Here is a 13,233-nt window from a genome sequence, read left to right as displayed (position 1 = left end):
CCCCAGCCTAAAGCTTCAGTCTGAGGCTTGGGGCTGACATATGCAAATCAGCCACCACCTTGGCTGTCGGCTAATTTGCATATCTCACTGATTAGCCAATGAAAAGGGTAGCGGCCGTACGCCAATTACCATGTTTCTCTTTTATTATATAGGATTATATAGGATATTTTGTTTGATGGGGGGAGGTGATTCTCAGTTAGATTACATATCCATCCAAGTTAAAAGTCCTAAAGGCTTTCTTTTGAAAGTTGAATGGAAACTTTTGACATATCGATTTGGTACCTGAATATTTGCCTTTCAGGTGGATTAATCAAGGATACCAATCTCTTAGCTTTGAAAGGTTAGAGATATGTTTAGAATGGCAGTTTTTATTATATTTTCTAGCATGTGACAGGCAGCAGTCCGAAAATTTTTCAGTTAAATGCCGAACTATAATAGCATTTTGATAACATTTGAAGTAGCCTGCGAGGATTCAAATTAAGTTTAACTTGGCGTATGTTGCTACCAGGAATGAACCACTAACTACTCTTCAACCCAGCTAATAAGCATGTGTATATGGATAGTACCACTGCATTCCTGGCAAGTTGCTTTTGGTATCGATCCCAAAGCATACTTATTTCTGAGGTGTTACAAATTCATCTTAGACCTGAGGCAGTTTAGTAATTACTTAGTTTGTACTGTGACTAATCCAGTTGTAATTTCTGTCACATTTTCCTTCTTGCCGTCCTGATGCTGACCTGCAGGTCACGTCAGTCACCCCTTCCCTGGAGTAGTCTAGGTGGTGCTCCTTGCAGAGCACTTCCCTTTCCAGCTGAGCAGTTTGAGGCTCCTCATTATATGAGTATTGTCTATGTCCTTGTGGCTACAAGATTATGTAGGAAAAGAGAAGATGAACTACTCTCAAAAGTAGTTCCACTCAAATATTTGTCAACGAGTCCTCTCCAGCTAACAGTACTGGTTAAGTACATTCGTACATCCCAGTGGGACCAGTGGGGCATTTTCTCTGATTGTTTCATGTTTGCAACACAGTGTAACATCATGCAGATCGATTGCAAGTGTTGCAAAAGGTCACGATTTTATAAAATGGATTCAAGTGTTACCGGAGGAGTGCTTAAGTCATAATTTAGTTGAACTTGTTAAAATTGATAACAAAATAAGTGCTTCAAATGAGAGTGATTTGACTTTCAAATAATTTAGAGAAATCCTTTGAAAAATTGATAAAGCCTTCAGTGTATTTTTGTAAAAGTTGCTGTGAAATTCAAACGTGAAAGTCATCATGTCCTGCTGTCATACACTTTGTCAGTGTAATTATTTTCCTCCAGATTCAATACTTGGTATTTGTTCTCAGTTAAGTCTAGGAATCAAATATTACTGTAATGCCTAAGTTAAATGTTATTATTAAAGATAATAATATGATAATTCTATCTTATTAAAGATAGAATATATTTTCATAACTTTTTTCTTCTTTAAAAAATAGGTAAAATCTAGGTCAAAGTTTATTAATCACTATTAAACATGAAATTATGGGCCTTGTTGACAATGAACTTATTTAAGTAGCCTTTTCCAATATCTATTCTTAAATGAGTAAAACCTTTTATGGTCTTTGTATCTATATAGTTTTTGTTTGGGGGAGTAGAGAGCAGTAATTCTGTGTGAAATTATAAAAATGATATGATTAGTAGAGGAAGTCTGGGTTGTACAGAAAAATATATTAAAGAAAATTAAAATTTGATGATTTCTAGTCATGTGTATACATACATATATTTTGTATAATATGAAACCATGTTTTTAAAAACGTTCTTGAGCATTTTTCTCACATTGTTAAACATTTTTGAAAATAAGTTTTAATGTCTGAATGGCTCATATGTGCAGATGTACTGTTGGAAGTTTATCACGAATCCTGCTAAGATAGAAAATCTTTTAATAGACATTTCTTATATCTCTGCTTCCTGTATATGATACTTATTTAATAGATTCCACAAATCTAACTGGAAAAGGGTCTGGGAGTTTCATCTAACAATGACAATGCTCCCTCACCTATTCCCCCCCCACGCACACACTTTTTTTAAGTAGGGACATTTTTATCTGTCAGTGTGCTTGTAGAATTTTTTTTATCATAAAGTATTTTCTGTGCAGTATCTTTACTCATTGAATACATGCCCCATGTTTCTTGACTCTTACAGTTGAGGTAAATTTTACGTAGAGTAAAATGTACAGATTTTAGGTGGACATAGTTTGATGGCCTTGTGACCACCACCCATTTGAAATATAAGACCTTCTTTCACTTGGAATCACTCGGTGGGCATTTACCTGCTACTCCCCCATGTGCCTGGAGTTGTAATGAAATCCCCCCGCTGCATTTGCTCTGATCGAGGTTGGAAGGTTACAGAAACATGAACTCGCTTCTGATGGTCGTCTTGTAGTGGCCCAGTTTTAGATTAGAGTTACTGCCTCAGCTCCCACCACCAAGAAGAATGTGCCCTGTCACCATCTCTCTCCTTTGTATTAGATGCTGAGTTTTTGATACCACCGATGATCAACAAAAGAACCCAGTGGAAACTGAGCCTGTTGGAGTGACGGCTCCTCGTTGGGAGGCCTCGGCAGAGAAGACGTTTTCTTTCACCTTCAGTCCTCCAGGCCTGGCTGCCGAGACCCGGGAAAGGGAAGACTATGATCTACCTTCGCATTGCCGAGAGCTGCTCCGTGCAGCAGACCTCTGCACACACCACACAATTCTATTTTCTTTTATTTTGCATAGAGTTTTAATTCACTAAACTTTAATCTTTAGTCAACATAGCATCATTTTGTTAGGTTTAGTGTTCTTTTATTTAGTGTTTTTTGAGAGCATATTTCTGGTATTTATGATAAACAGGAGCTGGGGTTTCATGCCCAGTTGCAGGTCTAAGTCATATTGGGACCTTAGACAAGTCACATAATTAATTTGTGCCTCAGTTCATTGAGAATAATGTTTCATGGTTTCTACCTCAAACATGTGAAGAAATGTTTTTAAATTGCTTTATGTTCCTGGAAGAGAGCATTGTTTATCAACAACATGGCTGTTAGTGCTACCAACAGTTAGTCACATTTCGTCACTTCAATGGCTTTTTCACATTGAACTAGAGCAGAATGAAAAGCTAGCTGTATCCTCTGAAATACAAAGCTTTTCCCTGCTAACAGCTGTTATTTTGCAGTATCTAACCTGATTATGTGCTCCCAGTTATAACTGGGGTAAGCCTTCCATCACTACAGTGTCCACAAGGACTGTTTTCACTGCCTGTGAGTTTTCTGCTACAGACTTAGCAGAACAGAGTAGAATTTCTGAAACACATCATGCAATTTGTTATGGTGAGCAGTATTCATCAGATGGCATGTACGGTTGTGAGTTACTCCTTTTTCTCCAAATACTGCATCTTTTAACAAAATGTTTTTGTCAGTGTCTAGACCATTTCATTTCTTTTTTTCTGTATAGTACCTAACTGACCTCTATCTTTTAGTTATTTTCTTTGAAAGAACTGAGAATATTTTCTCTTCTTGGTCAGTCTAGAAAAAGCTCATGTCATGTTGATGCTAGTTTTGGGGCTCTTAGGTAAGATTAAAAATTTCTTCCATGCCTTTAGTGCCAGACCCAGATCTTCATCACTATACATAAACTAACTGGAAATGCTGCTTTTGATTCTGAGTATAGGTATATCCAGAATTATAATTTCAGACTTTTCTTAATATAGCAAAATGTTAGCTGTAGAATCTAGGTGTGTTCCCTGTGTAATTCAACTTTTCTGTGTGTCTGAATATTTTCACAAAATAAAAAAGAAGAGATAAAGATAATGTATATCCTGCTTAGGAGAAATTGGCTTTTTGGTGCATACCCATATGGATTTGCTGTAATTAAGTTCTCAACACTGAAAGGCTAAAAGTGCTTTGTGTCTCCCCTTTGGCATGGATAAATGAGCATGATAACTGCTATGACATTTTAATAAGTTCCAGTGCTCTTGGTATGGGTAATAGTAAAGGGACTTGCCAATGGCTTGGAAATACAAGTAAATGTGTTTTGATAATGGTGATTTCGTGGATGGTCAGTTTTCTTAAAATAATGTAGTGAAGCAACAAGAAAGAATTTGTGTGAATTCTTTCAATTCAGTTTACTATCAATTACTATTTCTCTCATCGGAGCAAGATGGAATTTTGTTCACTTTGAGAAGTAGCAGGCGGGAGCAGACCTTCCAAATTCAAGGTAAAGTTGAGGAATGCAGTATGGGACCAGGAGGAACTCCTGGGAGTGGTGAATGCCTCCCTCTGGGGAAAGACTCCGTGAAGTTTTAGAAAAGAGTATATAGCTCTTCCCCCCAATTTGGTTTGTGTCCCAAAGCAAGTTCATGCCCCAACCCAAGTTTGTGCCCTGACTAGAAATTGAACCCACAACTTTTGTGTGGTTTACAGAATGACACCCCAACCAACTGAGCCACCTGGCCTGGCTAGCTTTGGTACTTTTGACATTTTGGGGCATATCATTCTTTGTTGTAGGGAGCTGTCTTGTGCATTATAGGTTATTTAAACAAATCCCTGGCCTCTACTCCCTAGACGCCAGTATTTCATACTCCCCACTCCTGTTAGGACAACCAAAAACATCTCAGACATTGCCAATGCCCTGTGGGGGTCAAAGTTGCCCCTGTTTGAGAACCAGTAGTCTAAGATGATTTCCAAATACTTAGTAAAAGTATTCACCTCTTTCTTTTTTTAAAAAAATAGTGATTTCAGAAAGGAAGGAAGAGGGAGAGGAGATGGAAACATCAATGATGAGAGAGAATCATTGATCAGCTGCCTCCTTCAAGCCCCCCACTGGGGATCTAGCCCACAACTCGGGCATGTGCCCTTGATCGGAATCGAACCTGGGACCTTTCAGTTCACAGGCCGACGCTCTATCTGGTTAGGGCAAGTATTCACCTCTTTATGAGGAGGATTCTTTTTTTCTACAAGGCGGATTGTGTAAGGAGGATTCATAAAAGTGCTTTGGAAAAGACTATGCAGTTGTTTAACCTTACATTTTTTCATTTTAAAATACAGCATAATGTTTAGGCCTAGGGAGGCCTGGAGAGTCCCATCCTCCAGAGCTACCTCCCCTGCCTCCCCTTCATCAAGACCCTCAGTTTCTGGGGTTCTTGACTTTTGTTACTCGACCCTTACAGGATTTGAAGAGAGTGTATTTCTATATGATTGCTTTCCTCTGTGATCCTATTTTATTTTATGCATTTAAAAATATTACTTAGAGAAGGGTACATAGGCGTTATCACCCTGCCAAAGAGGTCCAAAGGTTGCTTAAGAATTAACCAAACTTCAACCCGCCCATCAGTGAACGTTCATGCAGTGTTGACATGTGAGTGGTTTGGGCAGAAACTGACGTGAGTAGGACATAGCTTTTTCTCATGTCAGTGTACCCAACTCCTAGCTGATTCCCAATACTGCAGGGTAAGGCTGTCATCCTTGCTGAACTGTAGGCACTCCAGGTGCCCCTCGGGGGCTACCTGCTGCTCTTACTCCAGCTTGCTGGTGCCAGCCAGCAGTGCTTCCTCACCAGGCCGGGACCCAGGGTCTGCCCTGCGGGTCTATTAGGAGTGTCTAGGCAAACCTGGAGGCTCGGAGGGTGGTTCTGGAGAACTTCTCCCTGGGGGTGGTAGAGATGCCATAGCTCTCCTGTGAGTGCTTGAAGGTGTGCCTTTGTGGGATGGGGGTGTGGGGACGGTGGGGGTTACAGACACTCAAGACCATAGTAAGACTTTTGGGCTTTTGTGTAAGAGAGAAAAGTCTATAAGATAATGCTAGCGACTCTTGTGATCCCCTCCTGGAGGCCGGACACTGGTGTTTAGGTGCTTTGTGGGAGGCTGAACCTTGACAGCATATTTCCTATTGGTGTTCATCAGAAGGGATCTTTGTGAACTTAGGTGCATATATGCATAGCCCACGGACACAGTAGTGCAATGAAGGCCTGCGATGGGGCAGGGACTGGGTGGAGGGAGGCAAAAGGGGAAATGGGGGACATCTGTAATGCTGTCAATAAAAACGGGGGATCTTATATGTCACAACAGCATATAATCTGGCATCATACTTCCCCTTCCAAGCAGATCTTAACAATACAGTAGTTCCTAAAGTGGGAAATACACAAAATAAGAGACAGCACCATTTTAGAGCTAGTCCCTCCACCCCCCGCCTCCCCCTTTGTGTTGGCAAATGTATATTTTAAGGCAGAGCTGCATGTATGGAGTTCTCGTTAAGTCAGGAAATCAAGAGACACACTGTGGAGGGGAACGGAGTGTTTAATGCTGTCGGAGTGAACGTGCTGGGCCTATGTGTGGGGTGGGTGCTCCCCCAGCAAAGCCGATACCTGGCAGCCAGAGCAACCATGCTTCATCCGCGTTCAGAAGCACCTTCTATAGATGAAGAAAGGCCCATGTTCCTCATACTCAAAGCGGTGGACCCACAGTGGCTGGAAGCCATGGAGCGATGCGAGGATGGAGCCACCCGTCCACACTGCAGTCTCTCTCTCGGGCATCACGTTTACCTGGGGGGTGTCATTGGGACACAAGCTGCTCAGCTCCCTCTGCAGACGGTTAGGGAAACCCCTGAGCATAGTGCTCCCCCCGCAGAGCAGGATATTCCCCATGAGGTCCCGTTTGAGGGCGATGTCGCACTTGTTCAGGCAGGACACCGTCTGGGTGTGGAGGCCCAGCTGCATGGACCTGATCAGGGAAGGCTTGAAGAACATCTCGGAGCAGAGGAACCTTTCCTGGCCCAGGTATATCTGCTGCCCATCCGGCAGGGTGTACGGGATCATATGCCTCGTCTCTGGGACTCTCTTCTCTTCGATGGGGTCCAGGGCCACAAAGCAGCATTTCTTCTTGATGTCCTCCACAATGCCCTTCTGGGCCTCGGTGAAGTGTTTTCCCGAACTGTTCATCAGGCCCATCAAGTAGTTGGTCAGATCAGAGCCCGAATAGTCCAGCCGCCCCGTGATACTGGGCAGAGGATAACCTTCGTAGATGGGGACCACGTAGGACACGCCGTGGCCCACCTCCACGACCAGGCCGGAGGTCCTTCCATAGGAGTACATGGACAGGCGGGACTGGTAGGCGATGTGCATCGCAGGAGTGCTGAAGGTCTCAAACAGCATCTCGGCGTACTTCTCTCGGTTGGTGTGTGGGCTCAGCGGTGGGTCTGAAACCAAGACCGCGTGCTCCTCTGGGGCGATCTTCATCTCTTTATGGAAGATGTATTCCCAGATGCCCTGCACCGAGTCCCAGTCCACAATGACGCCGTGCCGCAGGGGATTCACCAACTTGAGACGAACCTCCGGGTTGATGAGCTCCTGCCCCACGAAGGTCTCCTTGCGTCTGTCCCCAGTCTTGGTGGTCTCCATGTAGGGCTTGCCCACTGTCGAGGAGATCTTGTGGGTGGGCCTTGGCAGCCCAGCGAAGCCGCACTTACAGTAGCCAGTGCCGAGGTCCACAACCACCGCTTTGGTCACCTTTACCTGGGGCTTCTCCCTGGCTTCTGCTGATTTCGTAGGCTCGCCTGGCTCCAAGCGGTTCTGGTGGACCCACACCGCACGCTTCGCTGGACCACATTTTAGGGAGGCCGTCTGGAGGGCCTCTGTGTTCAGGGAGGCCTGTTCGCCCTTCCCCTTGCCAGGCCCATCCCCTATGATCCCTGCCTGCGGAGCCCACAGGCGAGCAAGAGCCATCTCGCTCTCAGAAAGTTCCTTGATCCCACGGGCTTCAAGGTCAGAAAGGCTGAAATCAGAGGGCAACTTGAGAATGTCCCCAATGATGACATCACCAATTATGATGTAACTAGTGACCTGGGGCTTTCTAGATTCTGGGAAACTTTATCCCAATGTAGGGTTGATTTGGGTAGTGTTTTATGGAGATTTACCCTTTTCTCGATTTTGTACTACACCTGAGTCATCCCGTCAGTATTTATTGAATGCTTGCAGTGTTCAGGCAGCTGAAAATACAAGGCAGATTAAGAAAAAGAAAATTACCCGCCCTTTTAGAACTTATATGCTAATCAGTGGGAGTTGTGGAGACACAGACAATAAGCAAATTATATATATAAAACAAAGGTCCTGTTTATTAACATACATTTCATTTTCAAAATTGAGCTATCAACTGTTAAAGTGTGTGTACATTTTGGGGGGACACTATATATATATGTAAGTATATGAAGATGTTAAGGGCAAAAGAAAAAACAGCAGGGAAAGGGGATGGGGAGGGTGGCTGTGTTGTGTCTGGGCAGGGCTCCCTGAAAGTGACTGGGTGAAGACCTGCAGGAAGTGAGGGAGAATGCCGTGTGCATATCCGAGTGGCAGATGTAGAGGACTGGAAGCAGACGTGTGTCTGATGCGTTAGAGCAGGGGTCAGCACACTAGGGCCTGGAGCTGTCTTTGTAAATTTTTATTGGAGCACAGCCACTTGTCTATGGCTGCGTTTGTTGAGTCATGGCAACAGAGACTGCAATGGCTCGCAAAGTAGAAAGTAAATATTGACCACGTGGCCCTTTACAGAAAAAGCTTGTCAGCCCCCAAGTTAGAAGATCCCAAAAAGATGTGTGGCTGGAGTGGAGAGAGTGAGGAGCTGTACATGAGATGGAGGAGCTAGGCGGGTAGGGAGGGCCAGCAGCTCACATTGGGCCTCGTGGGCCAGTGCTAGGACTTTGCTCTGGTTCTGCATGAGGTCAGAAAACAGTAGAGAATTTTGAGCAGGGAGTTGACACCATCTGACTTAGATTTTAGCAGAAATAATTGCTGTTGTGGTGATTGTACCAAGAGCTTATGTCTCATATGTTCCTTGGGACAATCTGCAGAGGAATTATTTTTGGACACATATTTGTACACATATTTATCCTTCATGTGGGTCTTTGGTTCAGCAATGAAATTTGACCCTACAGAGTCCCACTGATGACAACATTGAGGCTCTTAGGTGTGTAATTCACCCAAGGATGATCTAGCCAGCCGTGGCCAAGCTCCTAACTACGACTTCTTCCCAGGAGTGTGCTGTGGACACACCTTGATGGGACCCGACATAGGTCTCCCATGCTATCTCTGAAGCTGGACATGTTGGTGCTGCCACCTGCCACCCTCAAGGTACCCAGAATCTAACCTTATATTGTGCAGCCACATGCTTTTCATAAAAGAGGCTGTCTTTACAGTGGTGGGCTTTCTCCTTTAAGACGGTTATTGGGGTGTTCTTGGCTCTTTGTGGGCTGTGTGTGAAGAAAAGGACCGAGTCCAGTCTTATGAGCCTTATGACTACCTGATGGAGGTGACTAAACTGTCATCTCAGAAACAAAATCTCGGCTTCTTAGTTCATTGAGTAGAGGGTGTAAGCATAGAATTTTGAAAGGATAGAAAAGTGCATTTCTGAATGCCTGGCTACCTGAAAAATAGTTTACTTGCTTCTGCTATTCAGGGATTTCCATGGCCAACTTGGATAGTTTGACTTTATTTCAGAAGAACTTGCATGATAAAGCATGTTTAACCTAGAACAGCCGTGGGCAAACTATGGGCCGCGGGCCGGATCCAGCCCGTTTGAAATAAAACTAAAAAAAAAAAAAAGACCGTACCCTTTTTGTAATGATGTTTACTTTGAATTTATATTAGTTCACACAAACACTCCATCCATGCTTTTGTTCCAGCCCTCCGGTCCAGTTTAAGAACCCATTTTGGCCCTTGAGTCAAAAAGTTTGCCCACCCCTGACCCAGAATGATCTGTTTTCCTTCTCCTCAACCCCCCTCTTGAATTTTGAGAAATCTGTAGCTGCTTAGCACATTTCACTGTCCTGGGTTTCTGGTGGGGCCTCTATTGCTGCTGTAATGAATGATCACAAATTTAATGGCTTGAAACACAAGTTTATTATCTTATAATTCTGAGATGGAGGTCACAAGTCCACAGTTAGTCTGAGTGGGATAAAACCAAGGTGTGTGCAGAGCCCTGTTCTTCTGGAGGCTCTAGGGGCTCATTTATTTCCTGTGGCCCCTTCCTTCATCTTCAAAGACTTCTCCGACTTCTGCTTCCTTGTCACATCTTCTCCAACCTGACCTGACCTGACCCTCCTGTCTTTATCTTATTAAGATCTTTGTGATTCCTTTGAGACCACCTGGGTACTAAAGGGTAGTTAACCTCCCCATCTCAAACCCCTTAACTCACATCTGCAAAGTCCTCTTTGCAGATGAAAGGTAACATACATAGTCACAGGTTCCAGGGATTAAGGATGTGGACATTTGGGGGGGGGGGGGCATTATTCTTTCTTCCTCAGTCTTCACATCTGATCTGATAATCTAATGTAATGCAGTTGTGAGGCTAGAGATGGCACAGGAGCCAACCAGAGAAGGCCTCAAATGCTAGAGTAAGAGCTTGGATTGAATTGAGGATAGTTGGGGAACCAACCAGTTAGATTAGATTCTACTTTCTAAACGTTTCTAGAACCTGTCCCTTGTTCTCTTCCACGTTATCACAGCCCTAGTTTAGGCCACCTTCGAGTCTTATGAGAATTTCTTCAATTCTCTTTTCAGGTCTCAGAGTTTTGCACCTTTATTTTATCGCTAAACACAGATCTTTCTAAAATTATCTAGAAGTTAAATCTACCACTTTTCTGCTTGGAGTCTTTCTGGTTTCCAGCTGTCTTCAATGCAATCCAAGCTCCTACTCCTAGCATTTGAGCCCTCCGTGGGTGGCTCCATGACCCTGCTAGCTTCATCCATTTTTCCAAACACCTGAACTACAGGCAGTTCCCCACCATGTCCCCCTCTGAGCCTTTGCTCAGGCTGTCCTCTCTGCTGGGGATGCCTTTCCCTCCTCTTAACTGCCTGACAGATACCCACGTATCTTCCAGAACTCGACTTAAGCATCACCTCTAGGGAACCTTCTGACTGCCTCCCTCCCAAGAGTGCTCCCCTCTGTGCACCTCTGCTCTCCCAATGGACTTTCACCTGCAAACGCCTCTGCATCCATTCCATCTTCCCTCCTAGACTGGGCTCTGGTTGTGGCTGAATTCCTATCTGTCACCAGCAGACTGTATGGGCTGGACCCACCACAACCCCTTTAAATGTTGGAGGAATGAAAGTGCTGTCGGGGCCCTCACACTCTTTAGGAGACTTGATGCATTGAAGTTGCATGAACTTGGGTTAAAGTACAAACACTCCAAGAGCTGTCTGTTCATGGGCAAGTCATTGGAGTTCTGAGCCTCGATTTCCTCAGCTCTGCCTACCTCGTGGGATTCTGTGAAATAACGTGTGAGGTGTCGGTGCAGTGCCTGGCTTACTGTCAGGGCTCAAATATGCATCACCCTTGCAGCCAAGAAGCAGAGGAAGGACAGGTGTCCAGTCAGTGAGTAGGAGAATAGGAACAGGGAAGTAAGGGAGTAGGAGCAGAAACCTCTGAGACCCCAGTGTGCTGGCCACTTAGTAGGTCCTGAGCAAAGTCAAGTTAGGCAGAGGGGTTGGGATGGCAGCTCATGGGTGCCAAGGCCAAACCTCCCTGACAGCCGGAATGGACCAGCCTCCAGTGACATCACAATCCTGAGTGGCCGCTGAGGCACTGCTGGAGGTGGCCCCTCATTTCTCTCCACTGAGCTCTAGGATGTGGAAGCGAGAAAGGTGAGCAAGGAAGGCAGATGGCAACGAGGAACAGCTCAAGCCCCATGCCCATGGGCACGGCTCAGGGTGACCCAGGAGAGGCAGGAACGCTGTCAGCTCCAGATACTGGCATTCGGGACAGAAGTTCAGCCACTCAGCTGAAGACGAAGCCCAAGTCTGTGCGCAGGCTCAAGGCGCTCATCATCGACCTGGGCTCGCAGTACTGTAAGTGTGGCTACGCAGGAGAGCCGAGGCCCACCTACTTCATCTCCTCCACCGTGGGCAAGAGCTGCTCCCAGATGGGCGACGCCCGCAAGAATACCTATGTGGGCCACGAGCTGCTCAACATGGAGGCACTGCTGAAGCTGGTTAACCCTCTAAAGAACGGCGTTGTGGTGGACTGGGACTGCGTGCAGAGCATCTGGGAGTACATCTTCTACACGGCCATGAGGATCCTCCCCGAGGAGCATGCCGTGCTGGTCTCCGACCCCCCGCTCAGCCCCAGCAGCAACCGGGAGAAGTATGCGGAGCTCCTGTTTGAGACCTTTGGCATCCCCGCCATGCACGTGACATCCCAGTCGCTGCTGTCCATCTACTCCTATGGCAGGACCACAGGAATGGTGGTGGAGAGCGGGCACGGCGTCTCGCACGTGGTCCCCATCTCAGAGGGCAACGTGCTGCCGGGCCTGGCAGGCCGCGCCGACTACGCCGGGGGCGACCTCACCAACTACCTGCTGCAGCTGCTCAACGAGGCGGGCCACAAGTTCACGGACGACCACCTGCACATCGTGGAGCACATCAAGAAGATGTGCTGCTACGCGGCCTTGCAGCCCGAGGAGGAGGTCTGCCTGGCCCTGGAGGAGCTGCGCGTGGACTATGAGCTCCCCGATGGCAAGGTCATCACCATCGGCCACGAGCGCTTCCAGTGCGCCGAGATGCTCTTCAAGCCCACGCTGGTGGGCAGCAGCCTGCCCGGCCTCCCCGCGCTCACAGCCACTTGCCTGGGCCGCTGCCAGGAGGCGGGCTTGAAGGAGGAGATGGCCGCCAACGTGCTGCTGTGTGGCGGCTGCACCATGCTGGCCGGGTTCCCCGAGCGCTTCCAGAGGGAGCTGAGCCTCCTGTGCCCCGGGGACAGCCCCACCGTGGCTGCGGCTCCTGAGAGGAAGAACTCCGTGTGGACCGGTGGCTCCATCCTGGCCTCCCTGCAGGCCTTCCAGCAGCTCTGGGTCAGCAAGGAAGAGTTTGAGGAGCGGGGCAGTGCAGCCATCTACACCAAGTGCTGAGCGCGGCCCGCCAGGCCAGGCCTCGTGGGCAGGCGACCTGAGGCCCCTCCATACATTTACAGAGTTTCACATAAACATTTAACACTGCGGCTCTTGTCCAGTCTGGGTTTCTTGCTTTAGTCTGATAACAGGAGGTGATGGGGAGTTGGGCTTAGAGGTAGCAGCACCTTTTGCTCTGCTGGGTGGGGAGCAGCAGGGTGGGAGGCCCCTCTCCTCATGAGGGTGACATCATCTCAGAGCCCCAAGTGTGGCTTCCTGTCCCATTAGCTCCTCAGGGTTCAAAACCCAAGTCAGCAGACACATGGCTTGCTCATCTGCCCAGGGACC

The 13,233-nt window shown here is 46.6% G+C and overlaps 3 protein-coding genes across 3 annotated transcripts in view; 2 read left to right on the top strand and 1 right to left on the bottom strand.

Moving 5' to 3' along the window:
* IKBKAP (inhibitor of kappa light polypeptide gene enhancer in B-cells, kinase complex-associated protein) overlaps positions 1-4,058 on the top strand; it is a 56,887-nt gene extending 52,829 nt beyond the window's left edge. The window contains exon 36 of the mRNA XM_006771145.2: positions 2,510-4,058. Coding sequence (XP_006771208.1) covers positions 2,510-2,577 — 68 coding nt within the window. The 3' untranslated portion in view covers positions 2,578-4,058. The remainder of the gene's footprint in view (positions 1-2,509) is intronic.
* A 2,351-nt stretch (positions 4,059-6,409) lies between these two features.
* ACTL7A (actin like 7A) lies at positions 6,410-7,732 on the bottom strand. Its single transcript, XM_006771144.1, has one exon. It carries the CDS (start codon positions 7,730-7,732, stop codon positions 6,410-6,412), a length of 1,323 nt encoding a protein of 440 aa, XP_006771207.1.
* A 3,487-nt stretch (positions 7,733-11,219) lies between these two features.
* Positions 11,220-12,987, top strand: ACTL7B (actin like 7B). Its single transcript, XM_006771143.2, has one exon. The coding sequence runs from the start codon at positions 11,662-11,664 to the stop codon at positions 12,904-12,906; it is 1,245 nt and encodes a 414-aa protein (XP_006771206.1). The 5' UTR covers positions 11,220-11,661; the 3' UTR covers positions 12,907-12,987.
* Positions 12,988-13,233: the final 246 nt, after the last annotated feature.

Source organism: Myotis davidii, unplaced genomic scaffold (assembly GCF_000327345.1).
Source record: "Myotis davidii unplaced genomic scaffold, ASM32734v1 scaffold64, whole genome shotgun sequence".
NCBI classification, from domain to species: Eukaryota; Metazoa; Chordata; class Mammalia; order Chiroptera; family Vespertilionidae; genus Myotis; species Myotis davidii.
The sequence above is the reverse complement of the archived record's forward strand: the minus strand, read 5'-3'. Positions and strand labels throughout refer to the sequence as shown.

What these genes read in the sequence shown, in the direction of transcription:
- ACTL7B (XM_006771143.2), top strand. Translation starts at nt 11,662, where the DNA reads ATGGCAACGAGGAACAGCTCAAGCCCCATGCCCATGGGCACGGCTCAG.
- ACTL7A (XM_006771144.1), bottom strand. Translation starts at nt 7,732, where the DNA reads ATGGCTCTTGCTCGCCTGTGGGCTCCGCAGGCAGGGATCATAGGGGAT.